The 15,608-nt window shown below is 42.7% G+C and overlaps 1 protein-coding gene across 3 annotated transcripts in view; it reads left to right on the top strand.

Moving 5' to 3' along the window:
• The window catches only part of UBE2R2 (ubiquitin conjugating enzyme E2R 2), a 53,325-nt gene that overhangs the window by 394 nt on the left and 37,323 nt on the right, over window positions 1-15,608 (top strand). Inside the window, exon 1 of one of the 3 annotated variants that reach the window (XM_014949381.1) lies at window positions 10,072-10,324. The exons of 1 other annotated variant lie outside the window; for it this stretch is intronic. In XM_014949381.1, the coding sequence (XP_014804867.1) occupies window positions 10,270-10,324 (55 nt within the window). In that variant the 5' untranslated portion in view covers window positions 10,072-10,269. Of the gene's footprint in view, window positions 1-10,071; window positions 10,325-15,608 lie in introns of those variants that run through there. One more of the 3 variants, XM_014949380.1, reaches the window with a different exon arrangement.

Genomic DNA, 15,608 nt, shown 5'->3' with positions numbered 1-15,608 from the left:
TGTGGCGGCGGGGGGGGGGCCGGGGGGAGGTTGTGCTGCCCGGTGGGTCGGGGGCAGGGCCGGGGCCTGCGGGACCTTCCCTCTCCCTCGGCATGTGGCGTGGGAGAGGAGCCCCCGCCGTGATTTTTCCCCTCCTAAGCCCCTGGCGGGGTGCGAGTTCTTCCTTCCCGCCCCCCGAGCTTCCCACCTGGCTCCCGTGCAGATGTGTGTGTTCGTTTGGAAATAAGGGGCTCCCCTCCGTAGCCTCGCTCGCCGTGCAGGAGCATCCTGTGTGGGATGGCTAATTCCGGGTAAAGACTATGTTTCCCTCAAAACTTCAGGGGCTCCAGGACTGGTTGTCGTTATTATTCTACATCCACCCCCCTCCCCTCCAGTCCCCTCCTTGTTCTCCCTGTCTTCCTCTCCCAACTTTTAGAGGGTGGCCTTCGAAGGGCTATGGCAGCACTTAATTGGTGAAGGTAGGATAAATGCTTTCAATTCCTCTCTCAACCTTCCTGTTAATAGAAAAAAAACTTTCGTGGTTGTTGTTTCCCCCCTTGTAAATGCAGTGGGCAAGAGGTCTGGCAAGGAACTAAAGGGAGCAGATGTAAATTCTCAAAACAACTGGAGGAACAGTTTTTACTAAAAGGACCAATTAAGAACCCCTGCAGAAGATACGTTGCATTTGGCATGCCCCTTTGCACTTGATGTCCACATGGTCTCTGGCAAAATATTGTCCCCCTCAGCTCTTTTCTCCCAGGAGTTAACCATTTTAGTGGTGGCTCCTGCGTCTCCCACTTCATGCCCTTTGGTTTCTGTCAAACTGTAAAAGAAAATTTTGGATGATCTCTTTGCTTGGCTAACGTGCATCTTAAGTGCTTCTTGGCCTCTCTGGGTCAAGGTTTAAGAGCTTTGTTCCACAAAAACCAAAATAACCTGTAGCTTGGGGAATAATACATTAGAGTCACATTCAGTTTGGCCTCATTGTTTTGAAGGAAGGGAAGTCTTTGGCACAAGGCTTGCCTTTTGTAATGAGTTGGCTGGCTTACTCATGTAGGTGTGATAGGTATATTCTTAGACTCACCTCCATTATTACTTATTCAGGAAGTCACTCTAGTCTTGGGTTGGTAACTGGGTCATTTCTACATCCAAATGGCTTGGCGACCTCTTCCTGCACTTAGATTACTCATCCATTTTTTTTCAAAGAAATCACAATGGGTCAAAATATTTTTGTTTGGTTGAGGGCCTGTCTGGACTGTATCTTTTTTTTCCTGGAAAGAAGCTGGGGCAGTCTCTGAAATAATCTGAGGATATGTGTCAACAAGTGTAGATTTAGGCAAGATTGCTGGTTGCCTTATCTCAGTATCAGGAATATAATATCACTTGGGGTTTTTTTTTTTTGGTATTTGATATCCTTGAACTGTTATACCTTTTTAAACTATTCTCACTGATCCTGTGATACTTATTTTGAGAATGGGACACTAACATCTCATGATGCCTTCACCTTTCCACAGCAGAGGGATTCCCTTCAAGCAGCATGGCTGGAGTCTGTCATATGTTGTCTCTGCCTCATCCTTCCTCCATGAGGAGCAGGGCATAGCACTGGTAGTGTTTGATTTTTGGTTATGCATCCTAAATTCTCAGCCACTGAAAAAAGTGGTGTTAGAGCCTCATTCTGTCCCTAGGGAGGAGCCCTGTTGTCCTGAGGAGTGATTTTCTTGCTTTTCTTTGTAATGGGCCTTCAGGCAAACTTTAGATGTGTTAGACTTGGTTTACTGAATCAAGTAGAGATTAGATTTAATACCCTGAACTTTATTTGGTGGGATGACTTCTGTGATATATTCATAGTATGTGTGAGGTGAGCACTAGTTAAGATCGTCATCTGATTTATTTTTCAGATTTTTTGGCTTGATGAAATACCTAGCTTCATCTTGTTTTGTCTTTTTAGTTCCCTAAGATGAGGTAAGCAGGATTAGAAATACGCTATTGCAGGATGTAACTTTTTTTAAACTTTGTGGTGATGAGAGTTTGGGAATTTTCTTCCACTTGAGGTGTGGTTTGAGAATAGGAGCTGGAGGGGAAGGTGCAAAGGCTTCTAGTTAAGTTCAAGTTATAAGTACTTTGAGGAAAACCTGTGTTTAGACCTTAATAAAGAAAGTGCCAATGATGGTTGATTGGGAACACAAATGCTGGATTTATGCTCTTGGAGCTGGTAACATCAGCTTTTGGCACCTTGTTTATTCTTGGAGAAATACGACCTTTTTCTCTGGGCAGCTGAACTAGCTGAATAAACTGAAATGAGGAAGGTGCTCCCTTTGCACCTCCTTGACAGGACCTACTGCTGTTAAAAGCTGGTTCAACTTTTCAACAGATTCTGGTTTCAGTTGCTAATCCTGTAACTCTAGCATCGGATAAATGGAAGCAGTAAACACCTAGCCCTGAACGTTTGTTTAAAGGGTAGGTAGGTTATCAGTACCTTGGTGCTGAGTGTAATAAAGTCAGGGGCTTCTTAAAACTTCAGGCACAGCATCTTGGCACATTTTATCAACTAATACAGCGTGCTGAGATCTGCTGCAGTACTTCATTGTTTAGGATCTCCCAGCTGGATAGAAAAGGCTGCAGCCTTCAGGAGCAGCCCCTGTGTGAAGAACAGGGGCAGGAGCAGTCCTGAACCACAAGCCTCCCCGATGCAGTCAGCTAAAGGTACACTTCTGCAGTGGAGGTTGTCATGAGTCCAGGTTTTTCTGCACAGCTGTCCTCACCCCTGTCAATCTTTGCCTTACCTGAGGACTTTATGTAGCTATTCAGTGTAACTGGGAATAATGTTTTGGGAGACCCTTTGCTTGTGCTCCAGATTATCACCCCCAAGGAAGGAGTTGAGCTATTTTGTGCACCAGTTACCTCATGTTCCTTGCTGGCGGGGCAAAAGTAGCTCAGGGTCAGTGATATTAAGTCCTCCAGAAACGTCCAGTGGTAAGAGTAAATGTCTGTCCCTCCTCTGCTGTCAGCAAGAAATTCCCAGTTTATGACTAAAGTTTCTGGCAGAGTCGGTTGTGTTGGGCTACAGTTATTTGATTGCAATAGGTGAACTTGATTTTTGGTCCCTGGCTCATTTGGAGTTTGTTTAAGGGTGAAAGGTGGGTGGACATTGTGTGTCTTCAGATGTTGATTTGCTCATGGCTGATGCAGTTGTTGTGTTTTGGTGGATTGTTTTTCTGAGAACGAAATGCTTCATGACCAGGTCATAGGTAGTGCCAGTTGCTGCTTTCTTAGGTCAGCTGCAAAGGACGTGGTGTGTTGAGACAGGTCGTTAGATGAGGCTCCACTGCACTATGTGGCAGTTCTGAATTGCTCTGGAAACAATGGGAATGTGTGTGTTTCTTTTTCTGGTTTTGCAGGCAGTGCCTGAGCAGTAGAGAACCAGATTGTGCTGTAGACTGCAGAACTATGTGAGCAGTTCACCGATGCCACCTTTATGCCAGGATGCTTATGAGAGAGTTCTTCACTTGTGATGTGGCAGGAGGGCTTCTTCACCTTTAATTTTGGCAGCTGGTACTTAAATGGGGACCACCACAGCAAAGGTGATCAAACTGTGATCTGGTGATGGTAGGTCCTAGCTGGGATAGATTTCAATGCCTGAGGCTTGTGCACGGTGAAACTTTCACCGTCTCAGTTGACCAGAGAGCAGATCAGTCGCTGTCTGCTTTGAAATCCAGTGTCTCACTGTGATGCTTGGGCCTTTGGAGCCTGGAGGCTGAGAAACCTCTGCCCAATGTTTTGATCGAGTGATGTTTTCAGGCTACTTGTAGAGCTATTAGAAGGTGCTTCTTGATGGCTTACTCAATGCTTTGCGTGTTTGGCGCAATTGCACCTTAGTGACATGGCTTTTGATTGCTTTTATAAAAAAGGAAATTCTTCTCATTTTTTATAGTTGAATGGTATTCTTGTGCTGGTAGCCAACCTTTCAGGGAAGGTGCAAGTGAGAAATTATACAAATAGAAACTTCATTATTAAACACACAGCACTGCCCAGAAGCACAGTTTGACCAAGTATGCTGTGTCAAGAAGCATATTTAATGTAGAGCAAGAGTCAATATTAAAAGCTCCTTCAGAGGTGATTTAGGCTGGGTAGATGAAAATGAATACACCTAGCATGAAAGGAAACGAGTTAACTGCATTGTTAGAGCTGCTATTTGATAGTTTAAGGCAATTTATTTCATAAGGTATTTTTGCTAACTGAAGGAGCAAGTCTTGGCACTTAAGTTGAGGGGGGGAACCTCAAGCATTATGCTTAGTTTTCTCAAGCAATTTGGGAGCTAAATGTTTGTCAAGGCATAGTTTTCCTTGCTTTTTGTAACTCATTAGCCATGTGCTGTTTAGAATTCTGTATTGTTGGATTTCATCTTATCCAGGTGATTTGTTTTGATTTCAAAGCAATTTGCAATGCATGGGAATTATTTTTCTTTTTCAGAGCAGGAAATTGATATGGAATTTACTTATGGATAAGTGATGTCAAGAATGAGCACCATGTTTAAAAGTTTAGTAAAAGAGGCTACTTACCAGAAATCTTAAAATTAAGCAAACAGAAGTTTCTTAAGCACTCAGTATTATGTAACTGGTAGAACATTTAACTCCACAAAAATATTCCTCAGTGCCAAGGAAAAAATGTGTGGTACTCCCAGCACAAAAGCTGCCTTCTGCAGGCCTCTGCATTGCAAGGTGTTGTAGAGCTTCTCTCTTAGTGTATTTAATCTTCTATTTTTGTTGCCTTTAGGTATCACCGAAGCTAATAAGCACAGGTTTGATGCAGACACAACAGGATGTGAAACTGTGGCTGAATAGAGCCTGGAATTGCTTGCTCTGGGTCTGAGGAGCTCCCGTTCAGAGCAGGCTATCTCCAAAGTGAAGGAGCTACCAAGCTGACTACAGGCAGGGAGGCAAGAAACTTTTCCTGATGGTGGTTCACTGATCATAGGCACAGTTATGATCTCTAGCTCTGGGAGGAATATCCCATCGACCCTTACTCTGTGTATAGTTTTTTGGATGGCTACCTCTGTGGGCCCCGCAGAAGCCCCTGTTGCCTGTCCTCAGGAGGCTATAGGCAAGGTAATGATGGTAGCCAGCTCCCAGTTCTTTCCCTAGGACTGCTCTGATCCAGGTAGGGTATTGTCTATGCTAAGGTAGTGATTTCCAGTTCTGATACTGCCTGGAAATACTAGCCTCTGCAATGAGGTCGTGTGGTATGGCAAGAAGAGAGCAGTAGCACAGCCCACCTCTGCCATTAGAATAAAAATGGAAAGCTTTCCATTTGGAAAGGTTGAGCACTGTCAGTTTGCATAATTTTTCCATTGTTTGGATGTGTTTCCATGAGTTTGCACAGAGGGATCTTTGGATAAGGTGAAATAACAACATGAAGTTGGGCTTTTTTCTGGGATAACAATGCAAAGAACTGTGCCTCTTGAAATTTTTTGCCCATCTGTTCAAGAGATAATAAAACTAAAAGCATGCAGATAGCTTTTTAGATCTGGTTCATAGTATAGGAATTAGTGGAAGTTTTTGACTCTACAGTGTTACAGGGATGTTCTTTTCTTAATTTTTTTTGTTTACCTGGTTAAATCCTTAAGATCTCCAGCATTGCAGTGATACTGTGTCAGTGTCTGAGTGTGGGACCACATGAGTAACTTCTCAAGAGGTCAAACATGTTTCAACCTCGCTGTTTCTGATGTCCTGCTTACGCTTCCTGCTGGTTTACATACTGATCTGTTCACACCTGGTATCTTCTCTGCAATAGAGCTTCAGGGCTACTGCGTGATACTCTCTTTGCATCTAGAGGGTAAGAAATGCCAGGAAAAAAACCCCAAATGCTTACAGAACCTTAACTCTGACCTTTGGCATGCAGTTTGGCTGTGTAGTTTATGGCTGTCATGTGGAATTCATAGTAATGAATAGCATGGACTAAACGGTGGGGATTTCTTGTTGAACTCTGAGGTGTAACTGAGTTAAAGTTGGAAATGCAGCAGAGTTTCAGATGGACTGCAGTGCAGATGAACCAGAGGTGATGTGACTCATAACATAGCAGGTCCTCTTATAATTTGGGCCTGCGCATGATCAGATGTGTGCGTACATATATGCACGTGCACAAAATTAGCTTGCTATTTCCAGACTGCTGCTTCATTTTTAAAACCTTAGTGTTCTATCCAGCCTTAAGAGTTAGAGAAATTGCAGTTAATCTCACTAAGCTTTTGTGGTAGTGACTTCCTGAGAATGTCTCATCCCACTGGGCCAGTGTAATAGTAATAACTTTGGCATTGTGTACCCTCCCCTGAAGCATGAGTAGCCAAGATGAGCCAAACTGGTTGACTGCCTATCTCTACATCTTCTGAAACATTTAACATGCATAAGTATTTGCTCCTATTTGCTCCTACAAATAGGAGAAAGGTGATAAAGCTGCTGGATTGGGGTCCATGTAGGCTGTTTTGGAATCTTTCTTGACTTTAAGAAATGTGATCTTAAGACTTCCTGGATGTTAGAGGTTTTTATTATTGAGGATGTCACCTGGAAAACAAGGGGAACATTAAGAGGCTATATTAAGTGACACTTTCAGATATCATAGTATTTGTAATTAAAGAGAAAGCTGGTGAGCAGACAGGCTGTGTCTTGCTCTTTAAGGTTTTAGTACTAGAAGCATGACGTGTTCCCTTTGGTCTATTCTGCTGTCTTAAAATTATACAAGTAATTTAGAAATTCAGGTAAAAGGCTTTTCCTTGGGAGATGGAAACATAAGTTGATAGCAGTAGGGACATGTTTGTAATAGCTATGTGACTCTTCCCCAAGCTAAGATATGTATCCTAGTTAAAGTATTTCAAACATATGTTTTAATGTTCATTGTAGCAAAATATTTGGAGGGGTTAAGAAGCAAAATCCTTTGCCAGAGTATTTTAAGAGCGCAAAGACCAGTGTTGAGCCAGTTGTGCCACTTGATTCAGTTCTTGTGTGACAGGCACTTGTCCATTGTGCAAAAATTCTTGGTTTTAATCCTTAGACATTTCTGCAGCTAGAAACCTTTTGCTGTCAGATCTAGGCAAAGGCTGGAATAATACTCTCTTTTGCAGTACCCTCTTTGGCCTTATCAAAAGAAAAACCATGGGATGGAGTAGCCTTGACATTAAATACGTTCTGTGAAGATGCATTTGTTCCTGCATAAAGTCTGCTTGTGTAAACCTCTAATTCATGGATGTAGACTACACTGGTGTGCAAGTGTTTGCTTATCTTGGCTAGAATAACTTATCTCTGAAAGCACCCACCTTTATTAAAAGAATGGGCTTCTTATAATGTATTGAAGAAAACTGAATTTCATCTAGGTGCTCCTGATTATTTCTCTTGCAGAATAGTAAGTGTACCCACACTTAGTAGCTGAATGCCTTTCAGTGGCGCATTAAGTAGTATAACTTGAGAGGCTAATGCCTCTTCTGCACCTTTTAAGTCTCTTGTAGCTTTTATCTAAATCCCTTCTAAGTTGTCATTCATGTGGTAACAAAATGCCATACCCAAATGTTTCAGATGAAGGTGCATGCCACTTTTTGGTTAAGGTGGAGAGAAAAGGCCTTGTCTGTTCTTAATAATATTGCCACTTCAGTGGGATTTCTGCCTAACCTCTCTTTCTTTTTTTTTGTGGTGGCTCTTACCCAAAATGCCATGCAGAATAGGCACTGGGGCTCAACTCTTGCTGAAAACTTAGTGTTCAAATTCAGTGGATGATGGTAATGTTTCTTGTGTACAGTTCTGTAAGTGTCAAGTGGCTGTTTCTTAAGAGAACTGTAGTCATGTTTAAGCAATTCTCTACAGAGGACCTGTTGTCACTTCTTTTTTGAAAGACCAGTGAACTTCTAAATGCAACTAGGCATTTATATTGCTGTACGATCTCCATTGGAGTATGCAAAAATGAGAGTTTTGATACCAACATATGGAATGATTTCCATTTCTCAGTGTCTGCCAGAAACCTGAAGGCTTCAAAATTTGACTAATATGCTTTCTGTGAAACTTAACTGATTTATTTTTTTTTTCCCCTGCTGGTAGCAGTCTTTCATTTGTGTGGAAGAAGTTGGCTGCCTTTGTCCTGAAAAACAGAAATAGTGGCACTACTGGGAGAAGCTGGATAGATGGGATACACTTCACTGAGTCTGTGAACCCTTGGGCTTTGACGTTTTGGAACTGGCTGGATTATTTTTTGAAAATTTGTTAATACTGAAGTTTTTTCTGACTCTCGGATGATTATGGGTGGACACATCAGGGGCTAAAGGAGGGCCCTCAGGAGGGTCATTGTGGAATGTCACTTTGGGACATCTATTTTAAATGACAGTAATAACACAGTTCTCGGTCTCGAACCCTTATCATCCATGGCTATTCTCCAGTTGGAAAGAGGATGTAGTTGTATTGGCTGCTACTAAGGAGGGATGGGGTAAGAAGGTCTTGGCTGCTTTCTTTCTAGTGCTGTTAGAGGTGGTACTTGAATTTCATTTGAAGTTAATCATTATTTTTTTTTATCCAAGCTGCAAGCTTATCCCATTCTTACTATGTATTTAGTTGTTCACTTTGTTTCATGTCTCTGGTGTGAGTGATAAGCTTCTGCTTGGGCTCTTCGACCATATTTTATTTGCAAGGGACAATTAAGTAGCACGCTGGCAATCAACAAGAGCTGCAAAAGGCCATGCTGCTTAATGGTAATGTCCATGGAGACCACAGCTGGGCTGGCTACTGTAGGTATGTGCTGTCCACCTTAGCAGAGCTGCCTGCTGGGGGTTGTAGGCACGTTGATAAGTGGTGGATCAGGTCAGGTTGTGGTAATGGTTGTGAGTAACCATCCCAGAGCAGGTCATTGCCTGTTCCCAGGCCTCGTGGGGGTGCAGTGAAATGTCACGTGCGGTTATCTTCAGCAATCTGCAGCACATGCACCATACTAGAGATGTTGCCTGCTGTCCAGGTAGGTAATGCCACATACTGTGAGGTTGGCTTTGCAACAGCGGAGGTGTGAAGGCTCTAGTATGCTTATGATTGCAAAAGACCTTCATCATGATGGTACCAGACATCTTAATCTGTCTTGGGGTCTCTGCTAATCCATGCCCATCTCAGGTGTCTCCCTCTTCCTCCATCTCTTTTCCTGTCCTGCACTGACTGGGTCATGACTGAGGGCTGACATAAGGTTACCACATGTGACCTGATTAGAGCTCCTGGTGTCTCAGTCTTGTTCTGTTTCATCTTTCCCTCTGCAGATATTAGATTTGCTGAGCATGTGGATGACTTTCACCTATTTCCAAGAGAGCGGTGAAGTATTTTTGACCTGCCTGCTCTTAACCAATGCTTCTAAAGTGGCTAGTTTCTGCTATTAAAACAGAAGTATGCTTGCAGGTGGTGTTAGGGAGAACCTGTGAGTTGTACTTAGCAAATCTCGCAAACCTCTGCGATTTAGTGGATACAAAGAAACTCTTGAAGTGTTTGAAGGCTACATCAGTTCTGTATCTTTAACTATTGTACGCACCAGTTTATTTGTGATCTAGCTGTTTTTTCAGGCATGCGTTAGCTCATAGCAGGGGGTATAAGTTTTGGGCATTTTCTTCCCTTCTTTTATTAAGTATAGAACAGTGACTTCTGTGCTCTGGAAAGAACAGCAGATACAGTATGTTTCCTCAAACAAACATGGTATTAATAATGAGGTTTTTGCACTGTTGTGGGTCTAAACTATATTCTAAATCTTTCTATGAAAATAAAATTATGAAGGTGGTGTGTTACGGCAGAAGATGATGGTGACACTGGAAAGGAGAATTGCTATGCTTGGAAGGGACTTCAGTCATCTTAGACTACAATGTGTGTAGTAATGCAGAAAAACTGAGGGTGACAAAATTTAGGCGGAGCCTAAAGCCTGCTTGGGTGATGTGTTGAATTTGGATCTTAATTTGCAGATTAATAGCTCGGTGATGTCAGCTTGAGATAAGAGGGTTTATGTGAAATCAGCCTCTTCCTTCCAAGAAAGGTTTGTGTCTGTTGCTGGTTGCTTGTATGGCCAACCAACTTCTGTCGTCGGCTAGGTAGCAGCCAGCAAAGCTTTCTCCGGGACATGTTTGGTTGAGCTCTGTTTGGTAAAGCCATTAAATATTGTTGTTGTCACATTTCCTCTGAATGTGAATTGCTACCATCCGACGTTAGACCGGGTGAAAGGGATGCACAATCCAGAATTCATCATCTGTTCGGCCCTTTGTGTGGGTGAAGCGTGGCACTTGTCGAGAATAGTCTGTGGATGCTGCACAAACAGGATGAAAGAGCCAATGCAGTGCATTGTTCTAGGTCTGCTGGTGAGTGTAAGAGGTCCTCATCTGAAGGACACAGGGCTGGGATTGGAAGAGTCGTGTAGAAGTATGGGGGCTTTGTACAGCTTTGGCTGAATGCAAGGTAGGGCCAAAATGTTCTTTGACAACAGTAAGAGGCAGTATAATTTAGTAAACAGGATAGGGACTGAAAGTCTTATCTGTAATGGGTTCGTATTCATGATCCTGGATAAATTAACATTTTTACATAAAATGGGCCTATCTTATAATAGCATAGTTGACTAAATCTGTAGGTAGAAAGCATTTTGCTTTTTATAAATAGCACAGGGGAAAGCTTTCTTCCAAAACAAATTCAACTTGTATGTTTACAAGTACAGCACTTAAATTTGGAATAGCTGAAGAAATTGTCAAGTGAATAGCTTTCAGGCTGCTTAAGCACAAAAGCAAAGAGATTTTTGGACTAAGGACTTCTGCTTATTCCTGGTTTTTAAAAATAAAAACCTGAGCAGTTTCCTGAAGCGCCCCAGCACAGATCCTGATGTACTGACAAGTCACACTCCTCTGCACAGACTTTGTCCGTGAGGCAGCTGCAGCAATTCTCTATGAGCAAAAAATAAAGCTGGGGTTGTGTAACTTAACCTGGGGGAGGAGAGGGGGACATTCCTGGTGTTGCAGAGAAAGGCATCGAGTCAGGGCCTGGGGTATGTAGGCTTGCTGAGGGAGACGTGTGCTATGCAGGCTTCACAAATAATGCTCGGAAAGAGTGCATCAGGGAGAATCTGGGTAAACTTCTCCTTGGAGGAGGCAGAGAAATGCCTTGGCTGCCTCGTCATTTGAAATGTCAGAGGGGTCTGCGCTGATTTCACAGCTGCCCAACTTCTTTGCCCCCCACCTCTGGGATTTCTTTCTTGCACTCTCTTAATTGTTCCAGCCCCTGTGCTCTTCTCCTACCACCACCCCAGGTCTTCTCCCCTCTGCTTTGAAGAGCAGGTTCAAAATAAAGCCTCTTAGCGTAGCAAAAGCGGCGTGTGGGATTTGATGTGGAGTGTGGAGGTGTGAAACGACTCGCAGCACCACGGCACGGCTGGGGAAGCTGCCTGGTGTGGTGCCTCCTGGAGCTGGTGCCTTCCCAAGGCAAGATTTGGTTCTAGTGAGTGACGATGAGGTTTGGAGTGTATTACTGACATGCCTCCAAGTTCTGTTGTGCTTGTCACCCGAAGTGCAATTACCCAGGCTATGCCACAACACTGAGCTTAAAACACATGGGCAGGAAGCCAAATTCTACACTTAGCAAGCACTTTAAATAGAAAACTACAGCACAACTGACCTGCAGGTACCTTTCCTTGTATAAGGGAAGCTGGTGTTTCTAACTGCTGGAGGCTTCTTTTGCTTTAATTATAAATGCATTGATAAATGCTGTTGTACCGTACTTATTTGTTAAAATAATGTTTGGTCACAGCTTAATGTGATTGCCGTGTCGAGTTTTGAGTTTCAGGCAGAATATAAAGTTGTCTCCTGCTCTAGTTATGCTAACCTTGTATTAATAGATGCGGTGAAGGGAATACTGGGGGCTTTCTCCAATGACGCTGTGTCAACCATGGCAAGCCACCAAGGTCCGCGGTACTAAACCGTGGAGATCACTTTATAGTGCTTTAAGTGTGTCTGCGTTGCAGCAATGGCCCATTTGACCTGCCTCAAGCACAGCAGTGATCTGGTAGTGACAATGTGATATTTAACACCAGTTGTGAATTGACCCAGCTTAGGAGCTGGTTTTTTGCAGCCCATGCGTAATCCCACGTTGCCATGGTTAGACCAGTGCCAGTGTCCACACTAACAGATGCAAAGCTGGTGCAGTTGCAGCTGTAGATCTTTAACTCACAGCAGCGAGGGCCACAAAGATACTGGTATGGTGCAAAGACACCAGTAGCTTTGGTGTTGGTAGAACTTAACCAAACCTGGCTTAACTGTTTTTTCTGTTGGTTTATCCCGTATTTTATAAGATGTAAATAATGATTAAAGCTCTTGTTGTGATGCCTTCCTTTTTGGGTCTTACACAGATGAATTAGGGGAAGGGGAGGGCTACGCAGGGTCTTATTTCCCTTACTTATACTGTTGTAAAACTCAGGAGATATCACACAGTTTCTAGGAGGACGTAACTGCTTGCAGAGCTTAACTGAATTGGCCACCAGGTTCCATGGCTGCCACGGCAGGAGAGTCTGCCAGCTTAAGGCTCCCTTAGTTAAAACATGCATATAGCTGTAGGGATTATCCACTTACTAATTTCTTTGTGGCAGTTCTGTGATTATTATTTTTTTTTAAAAGACACCCATATGGGCGTGCGTTTCAAGGTGCCTAGCTCAGCTTGGTAAGTATTATAAGAAATATTGAGTCATTCTCTGCTTCTCTTGGTAACAGACAACAAAACAGAAGGAGATTTCAGTGAGTTATTGGAAGTGACAGCATAGGTGTGTGTAACCCTGGTTTGGATGTATACCTCTGATCGCATCTTCCACTTCATCACCTCAGTGCCTTGGAATTAAAGCTATCGGACTTCTTCCAGCTTTACAGGAAACCACTTCTGAGGGTATAGTTAAAACAAATCTGTTCCTACGAAAGGAACTGGAGATTATTAGGACAGAAGATCTCAAAGGCTACTAAAAGTTTTAAAAAAAAAAAAAGCCAGATCTTAAAATTACTGTTTCTGGCAGCTGATTTCCTAGAAGTCATGGTGAACGGAAGGGAAGCCCAAGATAGATGAGCTGAGGTGCTGGTGTTGATGAAGCGGTTGTCTTAGCAACTGCAGTCACTTAAATATCTCTAGGAAAATAGCTAGCAAATGTTAAGATTGAGAAATGGCGACGGGTTGACAGAAGAACCAGGAGTGATGAGCACCTTGAGGTTTTCACAGGGAGTTGATTTGACTACAATAGGGAGCTGCTGCCTTCCGTGGTGGGATTCCTGCATGATGCAACCCTGATGGTTCTTCCCGTGTCTTGGCAGTGTGTCTGGCTGCCCTCTTGCTGCACAAAGCAGGATCCCTGGGGAGAATCACTGACCTCCCAGGGTGTGTTCATTCCCAAAAAAAGTGGCTTCTGAATGTGGTGTGAATGCCAGTGCTCCTGGAGTGCTTCATTTTGCAGCCCCGCTGTTTGATGTAGTATTACAAATATTGCAGCCAAACCCCAGTGCAAGAGAAACTCTATATGCAAGCAGATATGAGAATCGTATTCCATGTCAGAGCTAAATTGCGGGAGCTGCAACTGTGTCGGGGATTGGCTTAGGTCCTTGTAGTGCTTATTGTGGTGAGAAGTTGAGACACCTTACCATGTGTGTTTTGCTAATTGTGATTGCATGTGCTGTTTTGTGGTTCTGTAGGTAAAACTGCTAAGTTCTGATCTTTTTACTTTCCTTATGGAGCACTTAATTTTCTTTCACGTTGGCACAAAAAAAAAAACCACCAAGCCCCAGAGAAAGCCTGACTGAATAAAACAAGCCGAGTTTGAGCCAATTGTTTCCTGCTGCCACAAGCATATTCTGAACTGCCAACTATGACAGGTATTTCTACAGGCACTGAATCTTAAGCAGAACACCAGGTGCTTGGAGAAGTTACAGAAGACTAGGTGTACGTTTTTTGCTTCTCATCTAATAGCTGATATCTGAGCTCCTCTTTGTGTAGTAACTTGTGAAAATTCGTAGTGAAAGCCTTCGTTCAAATGGAAGTGGAAAACTCATAAGCTACTTTTTGCTGCAAAGGCTAGTAAGTGGTGAAAACTGGTAGCAGGATCAATTTCCTATGACATTTTCCCTGTTTTTTTTTCTCTTAGGAAGAATCCTACCCTACAGATATAGGAACAGGCACTATATATATGGTAGGGTTTTTTTACTTGCATGTTTAAAATATACTTGGCTCTACTGGTAGTGATCAGGATGCTGGGCAGATCTACATTTCTGTGATGAAGATGCAGTTTGGCGCTCTGATTATTTCATTCAAAGCTTTGATCATTTGAACAGCTATTTCTTTTTAGCCATATTGTTTAGCATAGGCAAAATCTCTTCTAACTTCCTGTACTAACAAGTAAGCCAGTGTTACAATTCATAGTTGTTTGGACTTCTGAAGCCTTGCCAAATTAGAGGGAAGTTTTCCTTGGCGAGTGACATCAGCTTCTGCAGTACTGAAATGTTATAGTTAAAAATTGCAGTCCCTGGTGTAATGCAGATACCGATGGTAGGTTGTTTTTTTATTTTTTTTAATTTACGAGTAGCTTTTGCTGAAAGAGCAATGGCAAAAATACCTCGTTAGTTTGTTCACCTCTTTCTGGCTTACAAGCTTTTAACCTGTCTCACATCTCCCTCTGACCCTTCAAGGTGTTCTTACACTGAAAGTGCTAATCTCAGATACAAGACTTCAGACTTCTTAAGGCTTCTGAGACTTCATCTGACACTGATCAACAGATTAAGGTTCACAGATCACCTCTGGGAGTAGAATGGTACATTTTCCAAATCTTTCTTATAGTGGGCAAATAATATTTAATTTTAAAATGTGAGGGAGTATGGGATGAAACCTGAAGTGCTTGATGTAAACTCTTTGAATTCTGTATTTGCAGTGGACTTGCTCTACTGTTTGGATCAGCTATTTTTTTAATCTGTCTCCTTTCACTATTTTAACAGCTCAAATTTCCAAAAAGGCCTGGTACAATCAAAACCACCCTCTTGTCAAAATGAAGCTTGATATAGGGAGCTTTATAAACTAGGCACATGAGTAGTCTGGGTTTTCTGAAGAGAGCATATGGTAGCTGACACTTCAGCTGGAGATGACTTGGTAATTATAGCTCCTTTGACTGAATTCCTCTACCGTTTCATGGGGCTAATGGCAAATTAAGCTGCTCTTTGTAGACACAAGGAGGGCAGGCTGCGAAAAAAATATTTGGGTTCTGCACATCTTTAATTAGTCTATCAGATTTGCGAAGGGCCAAAAGCTTGGAGTCCAAGGTATGAGGTCAAAGTGGTTAAACTCATCTAAAAGGGGTGAGTATTCCTACCACTGGTGACAAAGCTTCTACTGAATGGAGAAGGGTCTTGGTTCTCTGGTTGATCTGTTTTAGGACAGGACAAGGCAAGCTTTGTTAGAAACCTTTGGGGTTTTTTCCCCCCTCTAGCTTCAGGTAGTAACTGGTTACTGAAATCAGCAGGGAATTGCTTACTTAGGTATTTCATTGTGATGGTCTGGGAGTTTCGTTGTGATGATCTGGCTTTGAGGGTGAATCACAACAACTTCTGTGACTTAAATGTCTCAATTCTAGTTTAATGTGTT

Source organism: Calidris pugnax, unplaced genomic scaffold (assembly GCF_001431845.1).
Source record: "Calidris pugnax isolate Ruff unplaced genomic scaffold, ASM143184v1 scaffold144, whole genome shotgun sequence".
NCBI classification, from domain to species: Eukaryota; Metazoa; Chordata; class Aves; order Charadriiformes; family Scolopacidae; genus Calidris; species Calidris pugnax.
Note: the sequence above shows the minus strand (reverse complement) of the source record. Positions and strands in the feature narration are given on the sequence as shown.